The sequence below is a fragment of the Neolamprologus multifasciatus genome, chromosome 7 (genome assembly GCF_963576455.1).
Source record: "Neolamprologus multifasciatus chromosome 7, fNeoMul1.2, whole genome shotgun sequence".
NCBI classification, from domain to species: domain Eukaryota; kingdom Metazoa; phylum Chordata; class Actinopteri; order Cichliformes; family Cichlidae; genus Neolamprologus; species Neolamprologus multifasciatus.
The window spans coordinates 17680544-17702605 of NC_140445.1; the positions used below are offsets into that span (position 1 = coordinate 17680544).

The 22062-nt window shown below is 41.5% G+C and overlaps 1 protein-coding gene across 5 annotated transcripts in view; it reads left to right on the forward strand.

Moving 5' to 3' along the window:
- The first annotated feature begins 1247 nt into the window (after positions 1 to 1247).
- Positions 1248 to 22062, forward strand: part of garnl3 (GTPase activating Rap/RanGAP domain like 3) — a 75659-nt gene continuing 54844 nt past the window's right edge. For 3 of the 5 annotated variants that reach the window (XM_085164948.1, XM_085164946.1, XM_085164949.1), the window contains exon 1: positions 1248 to 1801. In XM_085164948.1, coding sequence (XP_085021074.1) covers positions 1704 to 1801 — 98 coding nt within the window. In that variant the 5' untranslated portion in view covers positions 1248 to 1703. Of the gene's footprint in view, positions 1802 to 19109; positions 21084 to 22062 lie in introns of those variants that run through there. The other 2 variants (XM_085164945.1, XM_085164947.1) reach the window with 2 other exon arrangements.

The following is a 22062-nucleotide window of genomic DNA, read 5'->3' on the forward strand; positions in this document are numbered from 1 at the left end:
GTTTTGACTGATTTTTTTTGATGACTGCTTTATCGCAAGTCTAATTTAGACAACAGCAGAAACAAAAGCACAGCAGGACCAGTCTGCTGTCATTCTCAGGGTATTAAATAGTGTCTTGTTGTCAGAGCTGCAAGCATCTACCACATATGCACAAGACAATAAACTTCCAAATAACTCCTGTGTCCCCTCAATAGTTTGGTTGAGTGAAATGTCCACAATTTGTTCTGAGCTGGCCACTGTGCTCAACTAGTGCAGCGTCATGGTCTTCACGTGTGACCATGACTCCCTGTCATTCTGCATTTCTATCAGTCGTGTCAATGTGTTGAGTGTGTCTGAATACATTTCAGCTGTATTTATATAGCACCAGTCATAATAACAGTTGCTTCAAGATGCTTTATATTGTAAGCTTAAGACCCTACAATAATAGAAAGTTTTCAACTGTATTGAACTTTGTTGGATACACAAGAGCTCCCTGTCCAGTGTGCTTGGGCTGTGCTTTCCTATGCAATAGGACACTGGTATTATGTGACAGAACAAAAGGGGGTTCAGAGCACAGAACATGCTAGTTCTATGTGAAAGTGCCCTCACTCTCACTAAGAACAAATGTTCATTCTTGAAGTGATTGCTGTTCTTCAGTCAAGCTATAGCTGCTACAGACCAGAACATATTAGCGCTCTTACTCCAAGTTTAACACATTTGTTTCTTATGCTTATGTTTGTTAGGAATCATGTACAAAATCAGGCACATCATGTACATCTCCCAGAGATGCATCTTAACAGCAAAACTCAAGTTGCCCACCCATAAACATTTGATGGTTACCCACAGCTACTGCCATCAGCACAGATTTGTTTTTGTTTTGTTTTTTCAAACATGTGCAGACACAGGTTTTCCCGCTGGTTTGATTTTCTTCTTTTTAATAGTTTTTTGTTTTTCACTAATAACTTTTATAAATAAAAATGTCCAATGTGGCTCATTGAAGGGTTTAAGCCCTAGTGCAGCAAATTCACGAACATGTGTTACTGAGACAGTCCAAAACTCAGCACATCAGTCTCCTACATGTTTGGTGGAGAGTGCCCTCAGTTTTCCTTTACTAAGATACAACACGAGTATAAATCACGTTCGCGGTTCAACTCTCACTTCATCAATTTATCTTCCTTTCTCACGCGCAAATAACCTAATTTGACTCAATTCTCGCTCACTCTTTACTCTCTCTCCCTCTTTCTCGCTCTCTCCGTCGGGTTTTATGAGGTCACTGACGAGCAGCCACTCAGTGCTGGGCTGAAGCTGAAGGAGCGCGGTGAGCTCCACATTAGTGGATAACAGGATCGGGATCTCTGGAGCGACGGAGACTCCTCAGCGCAGTCCGCTCAGGGTGACGACTGCAGCAGCCCCGCTACAGCCTGCTCCAATAAGCGCGCATGAAGTGAAACCAGCCGCGGCAACATGCATCTCTGAAAGCGTTCAGCGGGCAGTCTTTTGTCTAGCCTGAGGAGAGGAAAGTCTGCAAGCCCACTTTCCTTGCTCCACTGAGGTGAACTGAGCGTCAACAGAGCCTTTTTTCTACCCTGTTTTTCCCTTTCCCCCCTCGCTCTTTCTCTCTCTCTTCCGCCTCTCGCAGTCCATTGCTCGATATTGGACATTTTCTTTTTTTCTCTCTCTTAAGCGCCGCGGTTTCCCCGAGTCTACCTGTTTGCCCAGCACCCATGAATTCAGAAAAAAATGTGTATCTTGGGAAAGACAAAGGCATCATGCGGAAAAGAGCCTTGCTCCTTCGGAAGGGTTGCAGCTTCGAGATTTCCAGGTAGGTCCTCTTTTCTATTTTTTCTTAACGGTGGGCGATTTCATTTCTGTCTGGGACATGAGGGCGATCAAAAAGAAATGGCCAGAGTATCCCACTGGAGCTGCACTCTCGTGACAAGAGCTGGCACTTAGTTTCTGATCTATGTTTAACCTTGTGGATCGGGGATTTAACCGGGATCTGGCGTGTGCGCGCGCATTGATGAGCACAGGGATTCCCCGAGAAAGGAAAAACAAGCATTGATCCAAAAAGACCGTACATTCATAACCATGACAGGTTTTAACCTCTGTTTCAAATGAAAAGATGCATTTTGGGGGCCATCATATCGTTTCCATCTCAGCACCGTGCGTTCACGTTTCTTATCGGACCGTGGAAGGATGCGTTACGCACGGGCTCTTTTTGTCTGCGCCTGACTCTGCATTATTGACAGAGCTGCCCAGCTGCAGGACGCGGTCTTTGGTGATTTTAGAGCCCGATTCAGGTGCTGATCGTGCAGCCCACTTGCCACCAACATGCATCGTAGAATACAAACAAATCCACGTAGCAGGTATTTGATCACATGCGGTAGTGTTATGCCAGGAGGCACCTGTGAGTTCAGACATCCAAACAGGTGAAGGCGGGGAGGGCCTTGGTGACAAATAGACCACAGGCTGCGGAGCTCATATGACTTGGCTGTGTGGTACAGCTGGGTTTAACCTCCTGCTGGTGCATGAACGTGTGGCTTCCTGTGGCAACCTCCTACTGTGGTTGATCTGCTGTAACATCATTCATCAAATGGTTTGGGTACCTTGGTCAGGGCAACTAAGCTGCAGTTTTACTTAAAAGACTCTCACTTTACTGATGTCACACCAGTTCCTTCCTCTTTACATAATTGCCTTTTTGTTGACTATACTTCCATGCCGGGGAGTGTTTGTTAAGAACTTGTGACAGCAGATCTGTTAGGTGGTCGTTTTAACTAAGGTAACTTTCTCTGTTAATTGTTTGGTATATATAGCAAAACGCTTATATATATATATATATGTATATATATATATATATATATATATATATATATATATATATATATATATATATATATATATATATGTATATATATATATATGGAGAGAGAGAGAGAGAGAGAGAGAGAGTGATAATGGAAGGCTCACAATTCTGAGCTTTTAGGTCCAATAGTGTGGCAGTATAACCTGCAGGTACTCAGTCACAGTGCTGTGTCTGTGCAATATTGAGCCAAGTCACTTTTTTTGTTCATTAAAAACTCCTCTGTTCATTTTCCTAGAGACAGAGCACAGAGTGATATCAACATTTCATGAATCTGTGTTTGATTTTCCATTATCTACCACAATGTGAGGCTTGGAAAGGCAAATAAATATACATATTTAAAAAGGGATTCCTATGATTGATTTCCATATTAATGATGAATTGTTAGGAATCAGGTTTTATCACTGTGGTCATATCATCTTGACTACTCCTACCTTCACTCCAATTTCCTGCCGTTTCAGACGAGCTGTGGAGGTGTACACAAATGCAAGATTACTCACAGATCTCGCTTCATTGCTCTTATGGTTTATAACTTTGTCCCAGTGTGTCTATTGATGGTGAGACTTCTGTCAAGGAGATGGCTAAATCTCTGACTGTACGTCTGACTTATGGCAACAGAGCCATGTTTTGCACACAGTGTGCATATGTGGGTTGAAATTTGGCTAGTTTTGTGTCCACTTACATTCAAATTACACATCCCTTCTAATGAGCCAGACCTATCTCGTGCAGTGAATGAGCTTCTTCCATTTCTATGCTGTTCTGCGCTGGACCCAGAGTCACACTGTAAAGCTTCCTGGCACTCTGTCTCTCAGACACTAGCAGTTTAACAGACAATCAATCAGAGGCAGGCCTAAAGTGGGACTGCGTGGGGAAATAGATTCTCTGCTGTACTGAGAGGTGGAGGGGTGGATATGGAAGACACTCAAGTGAGAGGCTTCTGCTGAGAAGTCTGTGTATAATTCATTGCACTGCAGAGAGGCAGTGCAGAGTGTCACATCTGACCGTACAGATGTGACACATTGTGACCACTTCTTAAGCACACATGCTGTACGTTAGAAATATGCTGTCACAGGCAGAATCAGGCTTGCGCTCTCTCACACAAACTGGCTGAGTTGTTCTACATGTATGTTAGCAAACTCTATTATGAAGCAGCTTTATCTAGACATTTTCTCCTCCGGGCTGCAGACAGTGGGAAACATCTTGCAGCATTTGAAAGGAGTTCCTTAGGGCACCAGCTAATGATTCTGTTGTGATAATTTAATCTTGTTATTATTTTCTCAGTTGATTCATTCGTTGCTTGGCCCATAAATCTGAAAAGCGGGAGAAAAAAAAGCGATGAAAGATGAAGATCGTAATTTCCCAAATTTCAATGTGACATTTATCAAATGTCTGAAAGCATGAAAGTCCCCACGATGTTCTGCTACAAATGGTCAGTCAATTGTGTCGTCATTTCACAACAAGTCCAAAAGCTCAGTTAACAGTGTAAAGCTGTCGTGATCGGTGCTAAGCTGCTGGAGTTAATACACTCTGGTATAAACATGCCACATCCCATTAATATTTCCAACTGTGATCTGGACACTGCTTCATCATGACTAAGCCTTATCTAACAAAGTCAGCGGAACACCAGTTGGCGGATATTCTCACTGACAGCATGTAGCTGCAATACTTAGATGGACCACTGAAACCAATTACAGGGCCATTTTCCTCTGCTGCTCTCGATTTATTCGGTGAGGGATGCAGGTGGTTCAGCTGGTGTGTGTATTTCTGTGCATCGAGTACAGTTGTGCACATGTCTGAAGGTGCCTGGACTCTGAAGGGGAAGTCAGCCAATTTTACACTCTGGTCTATCTAGACTCCATAGCCTACCGTGGACCTCTGTGCCTTGTGGCTCAAGCCTACATTGGCTATAAGCGTAATGCTCTCAATTCTCCAGTTCAGCAATGAAATGTACAGTGACTAATTTGGGAACCCAAGTCGGCTGACTTATAGCCTTTGGGGGAATTTTGAAGCTGTAGCCTCGAGGACTTCCTGTTCTCTGTGCCAGTCAATATTTACGAAGGAAGATCAATTTTAAAAGCATCATTGGGTCTTGTAGCTTTGCAGTTCTTAGCACTGTCACGTGTCATCATGAAGGTCTGGGCAACTTCCTGTGACTGGTTGGGGGGGAGGGGGGGGGGCGTTGCTAGTTAGTCGAACTGGTTAGACTAACTTGGACATATGTGCAAACTGTGGACGTGAAGCCCAGTGATAGACTGGTGGGCTGTTTAAGGTGTGCCCTGTTCATCCAGTGTTAGCTGGCATAGACTCCCGGACAACACGGGTACCAGGTTTTCACAGAAAGGGTGCTTCTCTGAAAAAAAGAAGGGAAACAAAGACTATCTCCAGTTCTGCTGAATCTGTTTGGATCCAGCCTGAGACTGACAGTGTTCTAGAAATGCTCTGCTAATCTCTGGAGTATGTTTTAAGAAATATGAGGTTAATTATGCTTGTGCATACACTCAAAGCAAGTACATAGAAAGCATTGTCTTTACCCTGGAGCTTTGAGCTTGACAGAGGGAGAGTCTGGATATCCTCCAGGAATAACAAATCCTTACCTAATTACAGTCTTTTTCCATTGTTTTCCAAAACAATCGCAACACGTCTGTTTGTCATGTCTGCCTGTCACTAAACTCTTGGCTCTGGTTTGTCTCAGAGCACTCCCCACCAGCCTTGGCTAATTGTGCCTCAGCGAGATTAGGCTAGGTGTCACTTCAAGGAGCCAAGAAAAAGCTGGCTCGACTCTGACCACGAACTGGCAGAACAATCGCAACTTCAGGAAATAGTGCAAGAGAGACAAAGAGAACTATGTGAGCACTCATTGCTACTAGTAAGCACAAAGATGAAAAACAAAGAGGCCACAGGGAAGAAGACGTCCCCTGATGAAGCCTGAATCAAAAACTCAGGGGAAACTTCGCTGTGTAGAATTTTTATTTATTTATTTTTTTTTTTTTTTGGGGGGGGGGGGGTCACTTATCAATCCCTCATCAAGAAGCTATAGTTTATTTAAGTGGTAGCTGCATGTTACTGCAAAGGAGACTAATAGAGACCAACAGAGAACAACATGTGAGTAAAAAAATAGATTACTATGGTTTAATTTTGTAACACAGACCAGTTCAAGATAAGAAGTCTGTTTGCATTATAGGCAGGGGAAGATTAGGTTTTCACAGCATGGGTTAGGTGTTTTGTGCTGTTCATCAATCACTTTTCTGTTGGCTTATCTGCCTGTGTATGCCTCTATTCACTCATTAGACTAACAGTGCAGTACCAACTTCACCTGTGCAAATACAGTAGATCTCTGTGGTGGCCTGTGAGCTGTGAAACTCTTACACAATGTTAGTCGCTCGCCCTTTCATCCTCACTTGCCTTGAACTTCTCACTTGAGTGGTTATTCGAGCACACGCGCTTTGAAGTGCTGTCAGTGCCGTCATTAACCTTGCCTGTTGCCAAACCCACAATGTTTTGTGTCTAGAGGTGTGTGTGTGTGTGTGTGTGTGTGTGTGTGTGTGTGTGTGTGTGTGTGTGTGTGTGTGTGTGTGTGTGTGTGTGTGTGGAGTGGGGGTGGGGGTGGGGGGTTGCCGTAGCTTGCTGCGCATCACATTGCCTAAAGACCGAATCTAGGAGAAGACAAAATCCGCTGCTCTCCGTGCGCTTCGTAACTGAACTGGAGTGGGAGTGGTGAGCATATGTATCTTTAAGAAGAAAAAAAAGAAGGAAACATATATTTGGGTTTGTCCTTTTGTGGTTTCCTGGTGAATTTTTTATAGTAGGCTTCAAAGCTCAATGCGAATGAAGAACATACACTTTAAATGTTAGATGCTTTCCTGTAGGTTGTTTTTAGACCTTTCAATACACCAACCTTCTGTTTATGTGCAGAGGCAATGCTGATGCACTCTCATGCAGACTGAAAGTGGCTGTGATAGGCTGGCTTACTGGGGTCTCCCCCTGCTTTACAGTCTGTCATAAAGCACCCAGCAGGAGGAGGGGGAGGCTGGTTGGGTGGACCGTTTGACATTTTTGCTGACTTAAGGTACTCCTCTGCTTTGCATACTGTGGACGTTCTCTCGCACAGATGTAAACCTTGTTCGGCACAGTATGTGTTTGCATTGAAAGATGAGCGCAGGAGCAGTGTAGACAGTTAGAATTTAATGCATTAAAGGTTAACTGTAACTAGGATTGTTTATGTCCTGCAAATCAAACAACTAAAGCCGATGATTTTGTTTTTAATGACTCACAACAACATTTTAAATATGGTCTCCTTGTTCTCAGTTTGAGGTCCAGAGTGCGTCTTTATGCGGAGATGCCCAGATGTCCCCCTCCCCAGCTTGCTCCCAGATGCCTGGGAAACCACTATGTTCAGTTTTCTAGAATAAATAAAGAAGAGCATTTAATTCTGACATAAACCTTTAATACACCGATATTATCATTCACCCGATCTATCTGTCAGAGTCATGTGACCGAGCCATGTTTATGGTTTGTTTAGGTTCAGTCTCTTAACTTTTCGAGGTTTAATGGGCCTTTATTGTCACAGATTTTTAAAACAAAGCAATGTTGATTGTGGTTTTAAACAGTAAGCAGCCTGTGGTTTCTTAATCTGTGGGTCAAAGTCATTTTGTTGACCTTTTGATCAGAAACCTCCTCTGTCATTGGCTCCTTTACTCTGTTTTCATCACATGTCCAGAAAGCTAGCAGCTAAAGAAAATATACAAAATCCTGTTTAACCTAAGGTGTTTGTGGTTAATGGAGGAAACTAATGTTGACAAATTTAATAAGAGATGTATTTAAAATGTGAAAGGAATCCAGTGTGATCATTTCAAGTTGCTATCTTAATATGGTTTAAATTTTACATTTACAGCCAGTTTACAAGAGTGCAATAAAGGTTCTTATTGCATACGTTCTTCAGGTTCATCAAAACATTACTCCCAATGCAAATTAACTGCTGCAGATACATTTACTAACAGATAGGGAGTGTATCTTAGAGTTCAGCTAAACATACTTTCTTCTTACCCATATGCAAAGGTTTCATATTTACACTATACAGTATTGTGCAAAAGTGTTGAGTCACCCTTAATTTCTTCATATTTTGCTTCCAAGGAGATTTTCTTGTCATTTTTAAAGAGGTCTTAAGCAATAGTTTTCCAGTCTTTATCTAAGTGTCTTAAAGTTTTTCTTTAGACATTGGTTGTTTTTTCATGCATTGTCAGTCAACTTCTTGTAACTGTTTAGCTTCAGGGAAATGTTTGTTTTCTTTTTAAATCACGTAACACTGACGGATGAATGAGTATAAAAATCCAGGGGATGGACTATGTTGTGCTTTTTGACAACTAGGCAAAGAACCAGTTTTAAGACATATCTTTAAGCACTTTGTTAGCAGACGTCTGTCACAAAAACACACAATTTTTCCCATTTCTGCAGTTGAATCTACAAGATGCACCACTGATAACAGTGTTTGACAGGTGTCTGAGAGATGTGTCTGGGCTTTCAGTTGATCCATCTATTGTTCACTGTAGCTTCATCACAAATGACTTTGACATATGCTTAGCTGTCTAGAAGCCATTTTTAAGTAAAGGAAACATAAAGAAAAGCCTGAGATGTGTCAAATTACACACAAAATTGAGTAAAAATGACTTTTGGTTGAAATCATTATCAGCATGATGTACAGACTCTGTTTTGGCCTTTATATACTGCATTCCCATACATTCTTGCATATGTTTCAATAAGTCAGTGCACCTTTTTCCCATTTTCCTGCAAAGTATAAAGAAATCAGGGGTGGCTCTAAACATTTGGAAATACTTGCATGACCATAAGACGAGTTTTGACATGTAAAATTATATATACGTACTTTTTTTCTAAAACAATTTTACAGTTTCTTTCACTCATGGGTGACTCCACTTGATTTGTTTTTGTTGTTTTTTTATATTAAAAAAAAAAAAAAAAAGACTTTTATCCTGTCTTCCTTCTCTCACCCCAACCGGTCGCAGCAGATGGCCGCCCCTCCCTGAGCCTGGTTCTGCCGGAGGTTTCTTCCTGTTAAAAGGGAGTTTTTCCTTCCCACTGTCGCCAAAGTGCTTGCTCATAGGGGGTCATATGATTGTTGGGCTTTTCTCTGTATCTATGAAGCGCCTTGAGGCGACTTTTGTTGTGATTTGGTGCTATATAAATAAAAATTGAATTGAATTTTATATTACATTTCCAAGTTCACACAGCTCCTTCTGGAGACACGAGCAGCTTTTTACAACTGTTTTCACATATGCAGCAGATCTGTCAACACACTTTGAGGCTTTGAATTTATGCACCTTCCCTGTTTTTTAACTATAGTATGGAAATGATCATGCATACATTTCCTATAAATGAATTATCCAACTGGTAAACTAACCAGTTATTTCAGTTTCTGCTCCCAGGAGTGCCGATCGCACACTGTTTTGCTATATTGTATTACTTGTCTGATTTCCCCAACAAGGTTGTAGGCTGGGAACTGAAATCATGTGCACGCGGCTGGTTCAGCCACACAGTCGGTCTCTCAGCAAGGTCTGATAAACACTGGACTGTAATCGCTCCCATATGTGGCTGCATAGCTCAGCACAAGCCAGCTCAGTTCAGCCATGCGCACGATGCAGCCCACCAGGCTCATTTTGACAGAAAAATAGACTCAAATTACTACGAGGAAGAAAAAAAAGAAGCTAAAAACGAAAGAAAAGTCCCTCACTTGATTACAACCCCATGTAAACTTTTATTCTTTTGACTAAAACATCTGCTTCCATTTAGGGTTTTTTAGACACATACCTACACATTAAAATGCACTGTGCACTGCTCCAGGAAAGCTTGGAGTGGAAAACATTTCCCATTATAGTTGGCCGGAATAAGACCAAGCATAGAGTGAGTTGTACTTAAAGCCGGGTATTGGTTGAGATGTGGCCACCTCAAGCTCAGCCGCAAGCCACATGCACACAAGACTCATAATCTGGGGAGCGTTTTATTTTTTTTAGCAAAGTATTACAAACTGCCTTTATAGCAAGGTCACTTTCAAAGTGAAAGTAAATGTTTGAAAGTTGCAAGGAAGTCTGCACATATAGAAAAGCTGTGAGTATACAACATATGCTGTTTCACACCCACCAGCTGTATCGTGGTCATCCTTAAAAAGTCATCCAGGAAAGATGGTGTGAGAAATGGAGCGTGTGAAGGGTTACTGTTGGACATTTTTACCCTGCGGTTTTTTAGGAGGCCAGCCAAAACCACTTCTTGGTTAGCGGGTGAGCAACAGAACAAGACATGTAAGAAAGAAGGAGATGGAAGTGCAGTTTAAATGCACTTGTAGAAAAATAAGGGCATGCAGAGGTTGTGAAGGCAAAGCTGAAATAAACTTGTATTTCAGAAAACTGCTCAAAGGAGTTGTCTCCACCCCACTATAGGTCTCATACTGCAGTTGCGTACAGATTACATTGCATGATGCTATTTCTCCTGTGTTGTTTTGGATAAAGAAAGCATGCATGTTGGTTTACACAAACACAGGTGCATACTCACAGATGCATTTCCCCAACAGTGCATCACTATTGTTGCCGAGATGTCCGACACAGAGTCTTTAAGACCCCCTCTGAGAAATTTTAGGCTTTAGCACCTCGTGTGTCATAACCGGTTTTCTTTTTCAAATGAGGAACGGAAGTGTTATACTGTTGCATTTTAGTGTGGGAACACCCTTTGAGGAAGTTGAGACAGCAATGATATGGCCCAAGGCAAGAGGAGGTTAAAGTAAGTGGGACTGTTTAATGCTTTTAAATTGAGATAACCTGTTGAAAAATAAGAAAATTAGGCTTTCATACTTTTTTTGTCTGGTAACCACATTTTTTAAAATGACCTTTGGTGTGATGTTTGCATTAGTTGGAAAGTTAAGAGACTCATGTTAATATAGTTAATTTTGATAACAAGAAACTGAGTACAAATGTTTATACACAGGCGTCATCGATTATTGTGATGAGTTGTTGCAGCCTTACTAAACTATAAAATCAAGTACATGCAAATGTGCAATGCTAAAAAAAATGAAAGGAACACTTTGAAAACATATCAGATCTCAATCTACACTATTGGGGACTGGGTAATGCGTTACAAATGAAATGATGCCATTTAATAAAAATGAAATTAATGGAATGAAAAATGGTGCTCAGTAGTTTCCTGACAACATCAGGACCAGCCACCAAACCGGTCGTGCTGAATGGTGTTACAGGTAGCATCGGGGCAAACCTGCTCTCATCTGTGAAATGCTCAGGCTGCCACTGGTGGACCTGCCAATTCTGGTATTCTATGGCGAATGCCCTCAGGCCACACTCATGAAGTCTGTTTCTGATTGTTTGGTCAGAGACATTCACACCAGTGTACTGCTGGAGGTCACTTTGTAGGTCTGGCTGAGCTCACGCTGTTCATCCTTGCACAAAAGAGTAGACACCAGTCCTGCTGATGGGTTTGGAACTTCTACAGCCCTGTCTGCCTGCTTCCTGGAATCTCCTCCGTGTTTTCTAGACTGTGCTGGGGGGACACAGCAAACCTTCTGGCCATGGTGCATATTGATGTGACATCCTGGAGGTGTTGGACTACTTCCTGCAACCTCTGTAGGGTCCAGGTATCGCTACCAGTAATGATACACTACTAACCCTAACCCTAGTCAAATGAAAAACTAGTGACAAAACAGTCAGAAAAGATGAGGAGGGAAAAATGTCAGTGGCCTCCACCTCTACCTGTGCTTTCAGCACTCCTGTTTTTGTTGTTGTCTCATTGTTGCTGCTCTATTGCACCTGTTGTTAATTTCATTAACACCAAAGCAGCTGAAACTAATCCACAAATTCTACAAGTTTAATTGACTTGATGCTATATTCTGATTAAAAAGTTAAAGATTAAAGTCAGAAGTCATGTATTCTCAGAAAGACAAACATCAGGGTGGGGACAAAATGTAAACTCAGTGACTTTGATCATGGCTTTAGTGTTCTTGAAACTGCTGATCTCCAAGCAAAACAGTTTCTGGAGTTTAATCATCGTGTTGCAAATGAGCAGTAGTTGTGCATGGTTCAGAGAATAATGCGTGAATCAGACACAACAGCTGTGAAACCACAGATTATGTCAGAATGCAAAACACCTCACATGAACAGAAGAAAATGATGTTGGGCTCCATTGTTGTCAACCAAAAACAGAAATGTGAAACTACAGTGGACAGACTCTCTAAGACACAGCAAACAGTCAGATCAAACTCAGTTTCGGCTGAGGCTGAAGATGGTAGGCTCCGAAAATTTGGCTTCAACAGCACGAATTCTTGGACCCAATCTGGCTTGTGTAAACAGTTGCTGTTCCCACTCAGTTTACTTTAAAGGCCAAAGCTTATTTGAATATTGCAGCCGACCGTGTGCATCTTCCAAAGGTTGCCCGCAGTATGATGATGTAAGTTGTCTGAGACTGCTGTTATGAACATGACAAAGAGTTAAGTGGACTTCAGTGGCTTCGAGTCTATCCCAACTCCTTTGGGATGTGGTAACACAGTAGTAATGTGCAGCTGCAATATCTGTGGACTTGCTAATAATATTTCCTACATCTCACAGAATTCGTGCCACCAAGAACTAATACTTGGTGATTGTGCAGTTTTCCTTCTCATTCAACTGTGATAAAAGCTAAAACCACAAGAGGGCAGACTCTCCCTGTAAAAACAGTGGGACCATATGGCGGCATGATATAGGCTGAAAGAGAAGGATTGAAGAATTCAGAGTCACACACAGGCACACACCTCTCACAGTGTGAGATTTTATAACTGCTCACATTATGTGAAGATGAGTTCAAATTCACGTTGAGCAGCATGTTTGATATCACGTCTCTCCACTAGGAGGAGGGTGTACATTAAAAAGCAGTGATATCTTTGAGGACACCAGGAGGAGTCCGCCCAGGGTTTCATATCAGGCATCAACTTCACCGGGTTTATTTTCGTGAAAAAAGCTGAATTTATCTCATGTCTATTCTGCATTCAAGCAGTGCACTCATCTACACGGTGTGTCAGGAGCTTCGTACCTCTCATGAGCCTAAAAGCAACAACAAATATCCAATAAGGAAATTATGGAATAAGCTGTTTTTCTTTGATTTCAAGGTTCAAATTCCTAACAGTGTTTATGGTAATAGAGACATGTTTTTGTTACAAAGGGAAACGTATTAGATTTAGTCATTATAAACTAGAAAACCAAAGTGGTTCCATTATCAGCTGTCACTAAATCTGTCACTTTAGATACTGGGCATAGTCTATTATATTTTGCTCTCTTGCATTGACTCCTGTTGCTTGAAACGGTCATACTGTAAGCGTGGGTACATTACATGTTTGAAGACATAGGAATTCTCCTTTCTCAGTAGTACTTTATTCATAAAGTTAATATTATTTCTCTATTGTAAGTTTTTAACTGTGGATATGGCACTTTTTAATAACGATATGTTTCTTGTGGGCCAGCCCTCTGCATTTTGTCAAGCAGTTATGTTCTCTCTTTTTCGAGTGGTGTTTCTATACCATGCGTTTCTATACATTTTCCCATAAATCTGAGGGTAATAAAGTCTTTTAGCTCTTGTTGTTAGTGCCAGTGTTATTTGGTAGTGAACAGGTCTGAAACACAGTTTTGGCATTAAACAAAAAAATACAAAAGCAGACACTCGCATGCACATGTAGCTAAAGTGCCAAGGGCACAGAGGTGTCCAGGACCGGTCTGAGCGTCACAGGCAAAAGGTTAATTCACCTGATTACATTTAACATGACTGCCATCATCAATCGACAGAGCCTGACATAGTGGCATTTCACTGAGGCCACATGGTGACCGGCTGGCATTTGAGATGCACTAAGAACAGAGAAGCCAAGGCCTGAATCCAAATCGTGTGTGTGTGTGTGTGTGTGTGTGTGTGTGTGTGTGTGTGTGTGTGTGTGTGTGTGTGTGTGTGTGTGTGTGTGTGAGTGAGTGTGTGAAGCATTGGAAAAATTTATGAAAGGGGAAATATAAATATAGTGGGCTACTGGAACTCATAATCTCAGTTAGGGAACAACTCTTTCATTGTCCTAAAGTCATTGCATTTTGACATGCTTCCTTCTCTGATAGGTACCTAATCAACTGTAACTGTAATGTAAATGTTGTGCAGCAACATGCACAATACACAAACCTGATGGTGAAGCTAGACTATAAGTAGCAAGCATTTGCAGTATTTTGATGCATTCTCAATCATCCAGGAAAGTAAATCTCCAGAAGTTGGAGAAGCTGGACGTAGCGTTTTGTTGGAGAAACGTTTCGTCACTCATCCAAGTGACTTCTTCAGTCTCAGCTGACTGCAGGTTTCCCCAACCTTATAAACAGTACATTTGCATAATCAGTGAAACCAGCCCACTGAAGGAACAATGGGCTGGGAGGTCAGTTCCTTAATCTTAATTATGCAAATTCTCATGACCATTGATCAAAACCCACTGATCAAAGACCACTGATCAATTGCTAAAGGGTTGAATTTTGCTGTCACACCGAGACAAATCCCCCTAGTGGAGCTGATCACAGCCACAGAAACAGCAATTCGTAACAACAATATTGCAGAAGTGGAAGCAGGGCAACTGCGGACGAAGGTTTTGACCTGTCTCAGCAATGCAAAGCCCCCAGCATCCAACATCACCATGGAGGAGAGGAAGGCACTCACATCACTTAGTGATGACAACAACATTATCATCCTTCCGGCAGACAAGGGTAGGTGCACAGTATTGCTAAAACAGAAAGACTATCATGAGAAAATTTTGTCACTACTCAGTGATGAAAATACTTATGAGCCCCTGAAACGAGACCCAACGAGACACAGAAGAGCCACCTCTACAGGCCAGGACTCTGCAGTCTATTTACACCTACAGGCCAGTGGACACTCTTTCAAGGATGAGAATGTTCACATCCTGGACAGGGAGGAACGCTGGTTTGAGCGCAGAGTCAAGGAGGCCATTTACGTGAAAAGGGAAAGACCATCTCTGAATCGAGGAGGAGGCCTAAGGGTACATCTTTCACCATCTTACAATGCTGTGATTGCAGCCATTCCCCAACTCTCTGTGAATGGTACTCATGGCCATTGATCAGTGGTCTTTGATCAGTGGGTTTTGGTCAGTGGTTGTTGATCAATGGTCATGAGAATCTGCATAATTAAGATTAAAGAACTGACCTCCCAGCCCATTGTTCCTTCAGTGGGCTGGTTTCACTCATTATGCAAATGTACTGTTTATAAGATTGGGGAAACCTGCAGTCAGCTGAGACTGAAGAAGTCACTTCGATGAGTGACGAAACGTTTCTCCCACAAAACGCTACGTCCAGATGAACAGAATCAACTTTTGGAAAAGCATTTACAGTAGTTCATTTACACCATTGATAGAAAACCTGCACAGTCCAAGCTATTCAAGCTCCTCTTCCAGTGTGGTAATCATTATAATCGCTTAAACTTGCAATAATGAAAGGGAATAGAGGTGGGCAGAACGATCCAAATATAGATAGTATTGATGCTAACATTGGTACTGGATTGATACTAGCATGATAGGATTGATACTTTGTGGAAAAAAAACAAACATTTTTTACTATGAAAAATGTCTACGTGTCACCTGTGGAACTCTCTCCCACTGAGCATAAGATCTCTGGACTCAGTAGCTTCTTTCAAAAACCAACTAAAAACTCATCTTTTTAGAATTGCATTTTGTTAACTGTTGTCTGTTTTGTTTGTTATCCTTGTGTGAAGCACTTTGTGATCTTTTATCTAGAAAGTTGCTATATAAATAAAGTTTTATTTACTTACTTACTTACCTGTATCGCTTAGTTTTTGTTTTTTTCACAGCCAGTCATATTCTAACAATGGAAGCTTATCCAAAGTGTTTGAAAAACGGGCACATTTACATTCCAGGTTTTCAAAAAAAAGAACACACTTTTAAAATAGGTGAAAAACTGGAAGGTGTGTTTTGTTGTGTGTTCTAATTATTGTGGACAGTATAAATCACTGTGATGTGATGGACATTAAAATGTGCTCATGACTTGCAAATTTATGATCAAATCATAAATCATGACACACTGCTCATCCTTACTTTAAACTGACAAAGGCAACTTATAGCAGTACTGTATTTACTTGGTATTGGATGTATTCCAAATTCTGCAGCATCACACAGCACTATCAAATGGAGCTATCTTTAATGACTGGTTCCTCTTGCAGGTTACACATTATCCACAAGCAGCGGCATTGTTTTCATTTGCATGTCGCGTACATGACAGATAATAACCCCGCTGTGCATGTCGTCCACTTTTGCATATTATTGTCTGCAGTGTTTACATTTTCCCTCATTTTCATCCATACCAATTTATTTATAGAAGATACTCCCACTGGATTTCATGTGATGTAGCCATCACTGTATATTATACACTTTCAGACAAGCCTCGTTTATCCTATGTGTGGGAAAAGTGCCGTGGCTTAGATCGTGAGACTGCAGGGCCTGAGTGGCAGCTGTCCAGAGAGAGGGCGGTGGAGCTCAAAGGGATTATCGCACTATTGAGTCAAGAGCTCTTGATCCCCACCTTGTAGCTAGCTTCATGTGCTTCAACTGCCGTGGCTCACCCTGCAAGTGAATAAACAATTAGTGTACCTCTGCACCTCAGCCTTACTGGCATTGACACATGGACTGTAAATCCACACACTGTGATGCTTACGCCTACATATATAACCTGATCTTTAAAGCTCCAGTCATCTGGGGAACAAAGAGCCTGAGAAAGTCCACTACTGCCACGTCCTGCACACATACAAGAGTTAAAAAACACATTCTAAACATTGATCTTTAACTTCCTGCTGAAGTCCTGAAGACAAAGCTTAGTAGATTTTCTTTTAAAATTTAAGCTCTGCAACATAAAGCAGCTATAATTTAAATATTGCAGCAACTCTTTGCAGATAGAAAAAATTGACTGTCAACATTGAGTTGACAGTCAAGAGAAAAGTACAACAGTGAGTGTCTGCAGCCATCTGTAGACCACGGTCATGGTGTGGGGCTGCATTTCAGCCAGTGGTGTTGGATAGAAATATGAACACTACAGGATGGTGTGTTCCTGTCTGATCCAACATGCAATACTGTCTAAAAAGCATCTTATTGGCAACAGCTTCATTTTTCAGCATAACAATGATCCCAAAAGAAGTAAAAGCATACCTGAATAGAACATCATAGAGTGGAACACTATCAGTTATGGATCGGCCCCATCCCAGAGCCTGCATCGCAAAATTATTGAAGCAGTGTGGTGTCACCTTTACAACGAATGGAATAAAAGGCAGCTGAGATCCAAAGAAGAGCTTTGAATATCCTTCAAGTAGAACTCTTCCTGAAGACTAGAAGCAAGCTGCCTAAAAGAGTGCAGGCTGTGTCAAACTTATTAGAACTGTACAAACTAAAATAAAGGCAATATTTTGGTGGATTCATGTCCTGCATTATTTAACTTTGTACGTAAGCTGTGCATTATATTCATCACCTCAAGAAGGCTGTTGTTACATTACACTTACTGTAGTGTTTCTTCTCAGCCCGTTTTGTTATGCATTTAGGATGCCCGCCTTCCAACCCCACCCCCCTCTGCCGTATTAACAGACTGATCTGCAAAGAGGAAGTCTATCCCTGTTCTCACTTCCCTTGTTAAAGAACAACTTCATAAGCATCCGTTAAAAGAATAAACCCTTTATGCAAAGGCCACGGATGCCAGTGCACGATATGGTGTGACAGTGGGAGGGTGTGACAGAGCTGTGTTTATGTAACTTGTATGACTGCCTCTTTGTGTGCGTTATTGGCCCCTGGGCTCTAATTAGAGCTTAGGGGTGTTGAGCTATCTCAGGTTGGCTCATTGTAACTCAATCCTGACCTCAGAAAACTGCATACACGAACTCCAGTCTTGTTTAAAAGGGTTTTTTTTCCTTCTTTTATTTTGTTTTTGAAGCTTCAGGCTGTGGCAGATTACAGCTGCATTTCAACATGAGCTATTTATAAAGGTTATCACATCCAGAGAATGAACAAGACAAAATGCCATGTGTGTTGGTAGCTTTAGGTGTTTTCCTGTAGCATGGCATGTCACAGAGGGGGGTTTCTGCTGATTAAAAAATGATGAGCAGCTGAGTACCATGTAGCCTGAGCCGAGCATTCCTGCAGTCTTTCATGTTGTGTGTGTGTGTGTTTGTGTGTACGTAGGCTGAGTTTGAGACACAGGCTGTGGCTGCGCTATTGTGAAGGTATCATATATCCTAAAGATCACATTTCACTTGCTGTGTCTGTGTGTTTAAAGGGAAAAACGCGTGAGAGCTCAGAAATAAGATTTAAAATCCATCTTCACGTGTTTCTGGTGTCATTGTTGCTTACTTTTTATGCGCCATCCATTTATTCCATGTACTGACCTGAGAAGTATTTTCCTTCCTTTTTTCCTGTCCTGTTTTATTAAGATGTTAAGCGACAGCTTTATTCATTTCTCAAGTCCTTCTTAACAATATTGTGAAAACAGTTTCGATGGTTGCTCCTTAAGATCTGTTTCTGATTACAACATTCATCAAAATAGAGGACCAGATTCAAAGTTATTGTTATCTTTAAAAAAGGATAATGATGCAATTTTTGTAATTTTCCTCTGTTCATCCATTGAATATATTTTTATTTATATAGTGCCACAAATGCAACAGCAGTTGCCCCAAGGCACATTATAAACTAAGCTAAAAACTTACAATAATACAGAGAAAACCCCAAGAATCAAGAGTGGGAAGGAAAAACTCCCTTATGAAGAAACGTAAACAAGTCCAGTCACTTTTCTTTCCAAGCTCCTTAGATTACAATGACCTGTATGACTGAAAACTTTCACAGACTATTCTGAAATGATTCCACAATTTGTAGATGCATTGTTTGCAGATTAGAGAGTACAGCCCCGTCTGCTTCACAATTCATCCTGCTACTGCTTAGACCAGCAGTCAAAATCATCAATAAACAGCAGTTGGTTCCACTGGTACCATCGCTGTCAGGATGCTGGGTCTTTTGAGTTTGACTTTATTGTGTTTTTGTGACCCTCTGTATTATAATCATGGTTTAAGTTCAGGTTTTATAGTTTAGCCTCAAGTCTAGTTCTTTCTATGTTTGAGTTTTCTGGTATTCCCAGTTTATGGTTTGTCTGAGGTTCCTCGTTTGTGTTTGTCTCACCCTTGTGTCACTTTGACCTGTGTCATGTCATCTGTGTTTACTCGCCCTGTGTGTGTGTCTTTGAATTTTATCTCCCGTTCCTGTTTGTGTTCCCCTCCTTGTTTTTCATTCCATGTCTCTCCTGTTTGTCATGTGCATTAATGTGTGTTCTCCCCAACCCGTCATGTCTCTCCTCTCTCCCTCCCTCCATGTCTCATCTCCCTTAACTTTTTCCATGTTTCCATGTCTCTTTGTGTCTCCTCCCTATGTCTCCCCAGACTGTCTTGTTCCTATGTACGTTCCTTCCTTCTGGCCCTGGTGTCTGAGTCTGTGTTTTATTTCCTGTTTTATTTTGACAGTCTATCGTCCAGTGTTTAGTGTGTTTAGTTTTGCTTTCCCCATCTCTTATGCCTATTCATTCCAGCTGTGTTCCCATGTGTTTCCACTTTCCTTGTCTTGCCTGAGTGTATATATTGTCTCTGTCTCCCTCAGTCCCGTGTCTCCATGCTTCCATGGTATTTCCAAGTATTTAACAGTATTTAGTTTTCCCAGTTCAGGTTTTTCATGATTAGTTCTTTGTTTAATTTGGTTTCCCTGTTTTGTTCATGTCTGTTATCAGCCACAATAAATGTCTTGTTTTTTGTTAAGTCTAGTCTATTCTCCTTTGTCTGAAATTTGAGTTGTATAGAAGAAAATGTTGATAATTCCCAAACACTTAATTCAATACTTTTGTTAAGTGTAAAAACTTATGGATCCAGCTGTAGCTAACTGAGATGTCACTGGTCTGGTTTACTCAAATCAGCTGGGTCTTGTACCTAGGCGCAACACAGTTTCTTTTTTCTGTAACCAGTTAATCTTCACAGCATCACATTCATCTAAAATAAAAAATAAAATTAAATCCAGTGCTTGTTCATGCAAAATAAAAAATGTGGAGTTAGACCCTCATTACTTACACTGGGGTATACCATATATGGCCAAATTTCTGTGAGTCCCCCAGAGCATGGTGTGCACTAGTGATTGATTTATAGAGCGAAAGAGAAAAATCACTTTTAATGTTTTCACTCATTTACCAATACTTTATAAATCGGCCACTATCCATTAATAATAATATAATTTTAGTAGCCAGGTTGTCGAAAAATACTTGGCAGGATCTTTTACTACAACTGGCAACAACAGCGGTATTTTTCACAACCTGCCAATCCAAAACTCTTCGTCATTTATAGACAACCAGTGACATGCAGTAACATCAACAACTCTCTCAACAATAAATCTTTCAGTTACAACTTCGGAGCCCGTGACCTTTGAGGAAGTAACGGCAGCCAAACATTTCCAATTTACATGTTTAAGCTGACTAAATCTACACTGGAGACCATTTCCTGCTACGTACCAGGACAGGAGTGATACTTAAGAGATCGAAAATTAAATTTCCCTCCGCATTTTTTTTCTTAAGTGAGCCTCAGCCTGAAGTCATGCATCTTGAACATCACTTTGCGCTCCGGGATACCGAGAAGCTTCGCGCACGGCATAATTGACTGTGAGGTAACAGCGGCATCAACCTGGAGAAGAATAAGCCGCTCTGAATGCTGCTTTTTGCTGCAGAGCCTCAAGCAACAAATTGTGTCCACTTGAAATGCACCATTGATGAAGAGTCTATGTGTAAGAGAGAGAGAGAAGGGGGAAGAGAAAGAGAGGGAGAGAGCGAGGGCGACCACACAGTAAACGCACAGCTTCTATGGCAGATCCGTTCCGCTTCACTATCACGCAGTGAACAGTTTTTTGGCTCTGAAGGAAGAGCTGCAAAAAAAAGAAAAAAAAAGGCAGTTGGAATACCAGTTGTGGGGCTTTTTTGTTTTTTGGTCAGCAGTTGTCGGAGTTTGCGCCGCAGTGATGACCAAGCGCTCTTAGCGGGTTAGGAGTGGAGGAAGACGTCCGTTTGCCGTTTGCTGTCGCCTTGTCCGCTGGACTAACATCGCATGGGGACATGAGCAGTGTGGATCCATCCTCTAACAAACTGTTGACTTTCAATCAGCGGTAAAAACAAACAAACAAAAAAAAACAACCTAAATCCCACTCATACCTGTGTGAATGCCGCTCACTCATCTGTTGATTGCATGCTATCGTATCTCCTCCAGCACTGCATATTTTACGCAGCTGAACGCAAATTAGGCTGGAAACACCTGCTCTGGTGTCTTCCAGCGTCGTCACCATTTGTCGGTGCGCATCGGCACCTGCTAGATCCGCGACTTGTTTGTGCACTAACTGGCAGGTTTTGGTCGAGTTCTGGCTACTTTACATGTGAGGTGCATGATTTATCGGTCTTTGCTCGTTTACTTCTGTTAACTAAATGCGCCGCTGAATCCACAAGTCTCCAGTCTGGAAGTAAAAAGCTCCTCAACGTGCAGCTTTTAATTAACGAATTACTGTCGTTAGTTTTAAAAAATAAAAACAAACAAAAGCAAACCAAATTGATTCATTTATTTTCTTTCATTTTTGCCCGAGAGAACAGACATCACAGGCGCTATGTGCATGGAAAAATATGAATTATTCATAACCTGCTTTTCAGTTCAAGGTGTGGAGGTGCATTCGGCATTGTGGCTTTGTGTCAGTATAACATATGTGAGCCACACAGAAGGCAGGCATCTGGCTTAAGCTGAGCAGCTGAGTTTAGATGTAGTCCAAGGCTGCTTACTGTGTGGGAGCTCATTTCCAGCTTCTTCTTCTTCTTCTTCTTCAGTAGATGGGAAATGCCACCGCTGCGGCTCTTTTAGCAGCTTAAAAGGGAGCGCTTTGGGCTGCAGTGACAGCTGAACACAGAGACTGGGTGTATAGGAAATACTCTGAGGTGCCAGCAGCATACTGCAGCGTTTGTGTGAAAATGACTGTGAAATGTCCATTCTTAAAATGATTTCTAACATCGCTGATGTGGATTTTTTTTTTTTTTGCCCCATTTTGTGTGATTTCTGCATCATCTCAGCTTTCAGTGATCACTCTTGCAAATTGTGACTTAGTT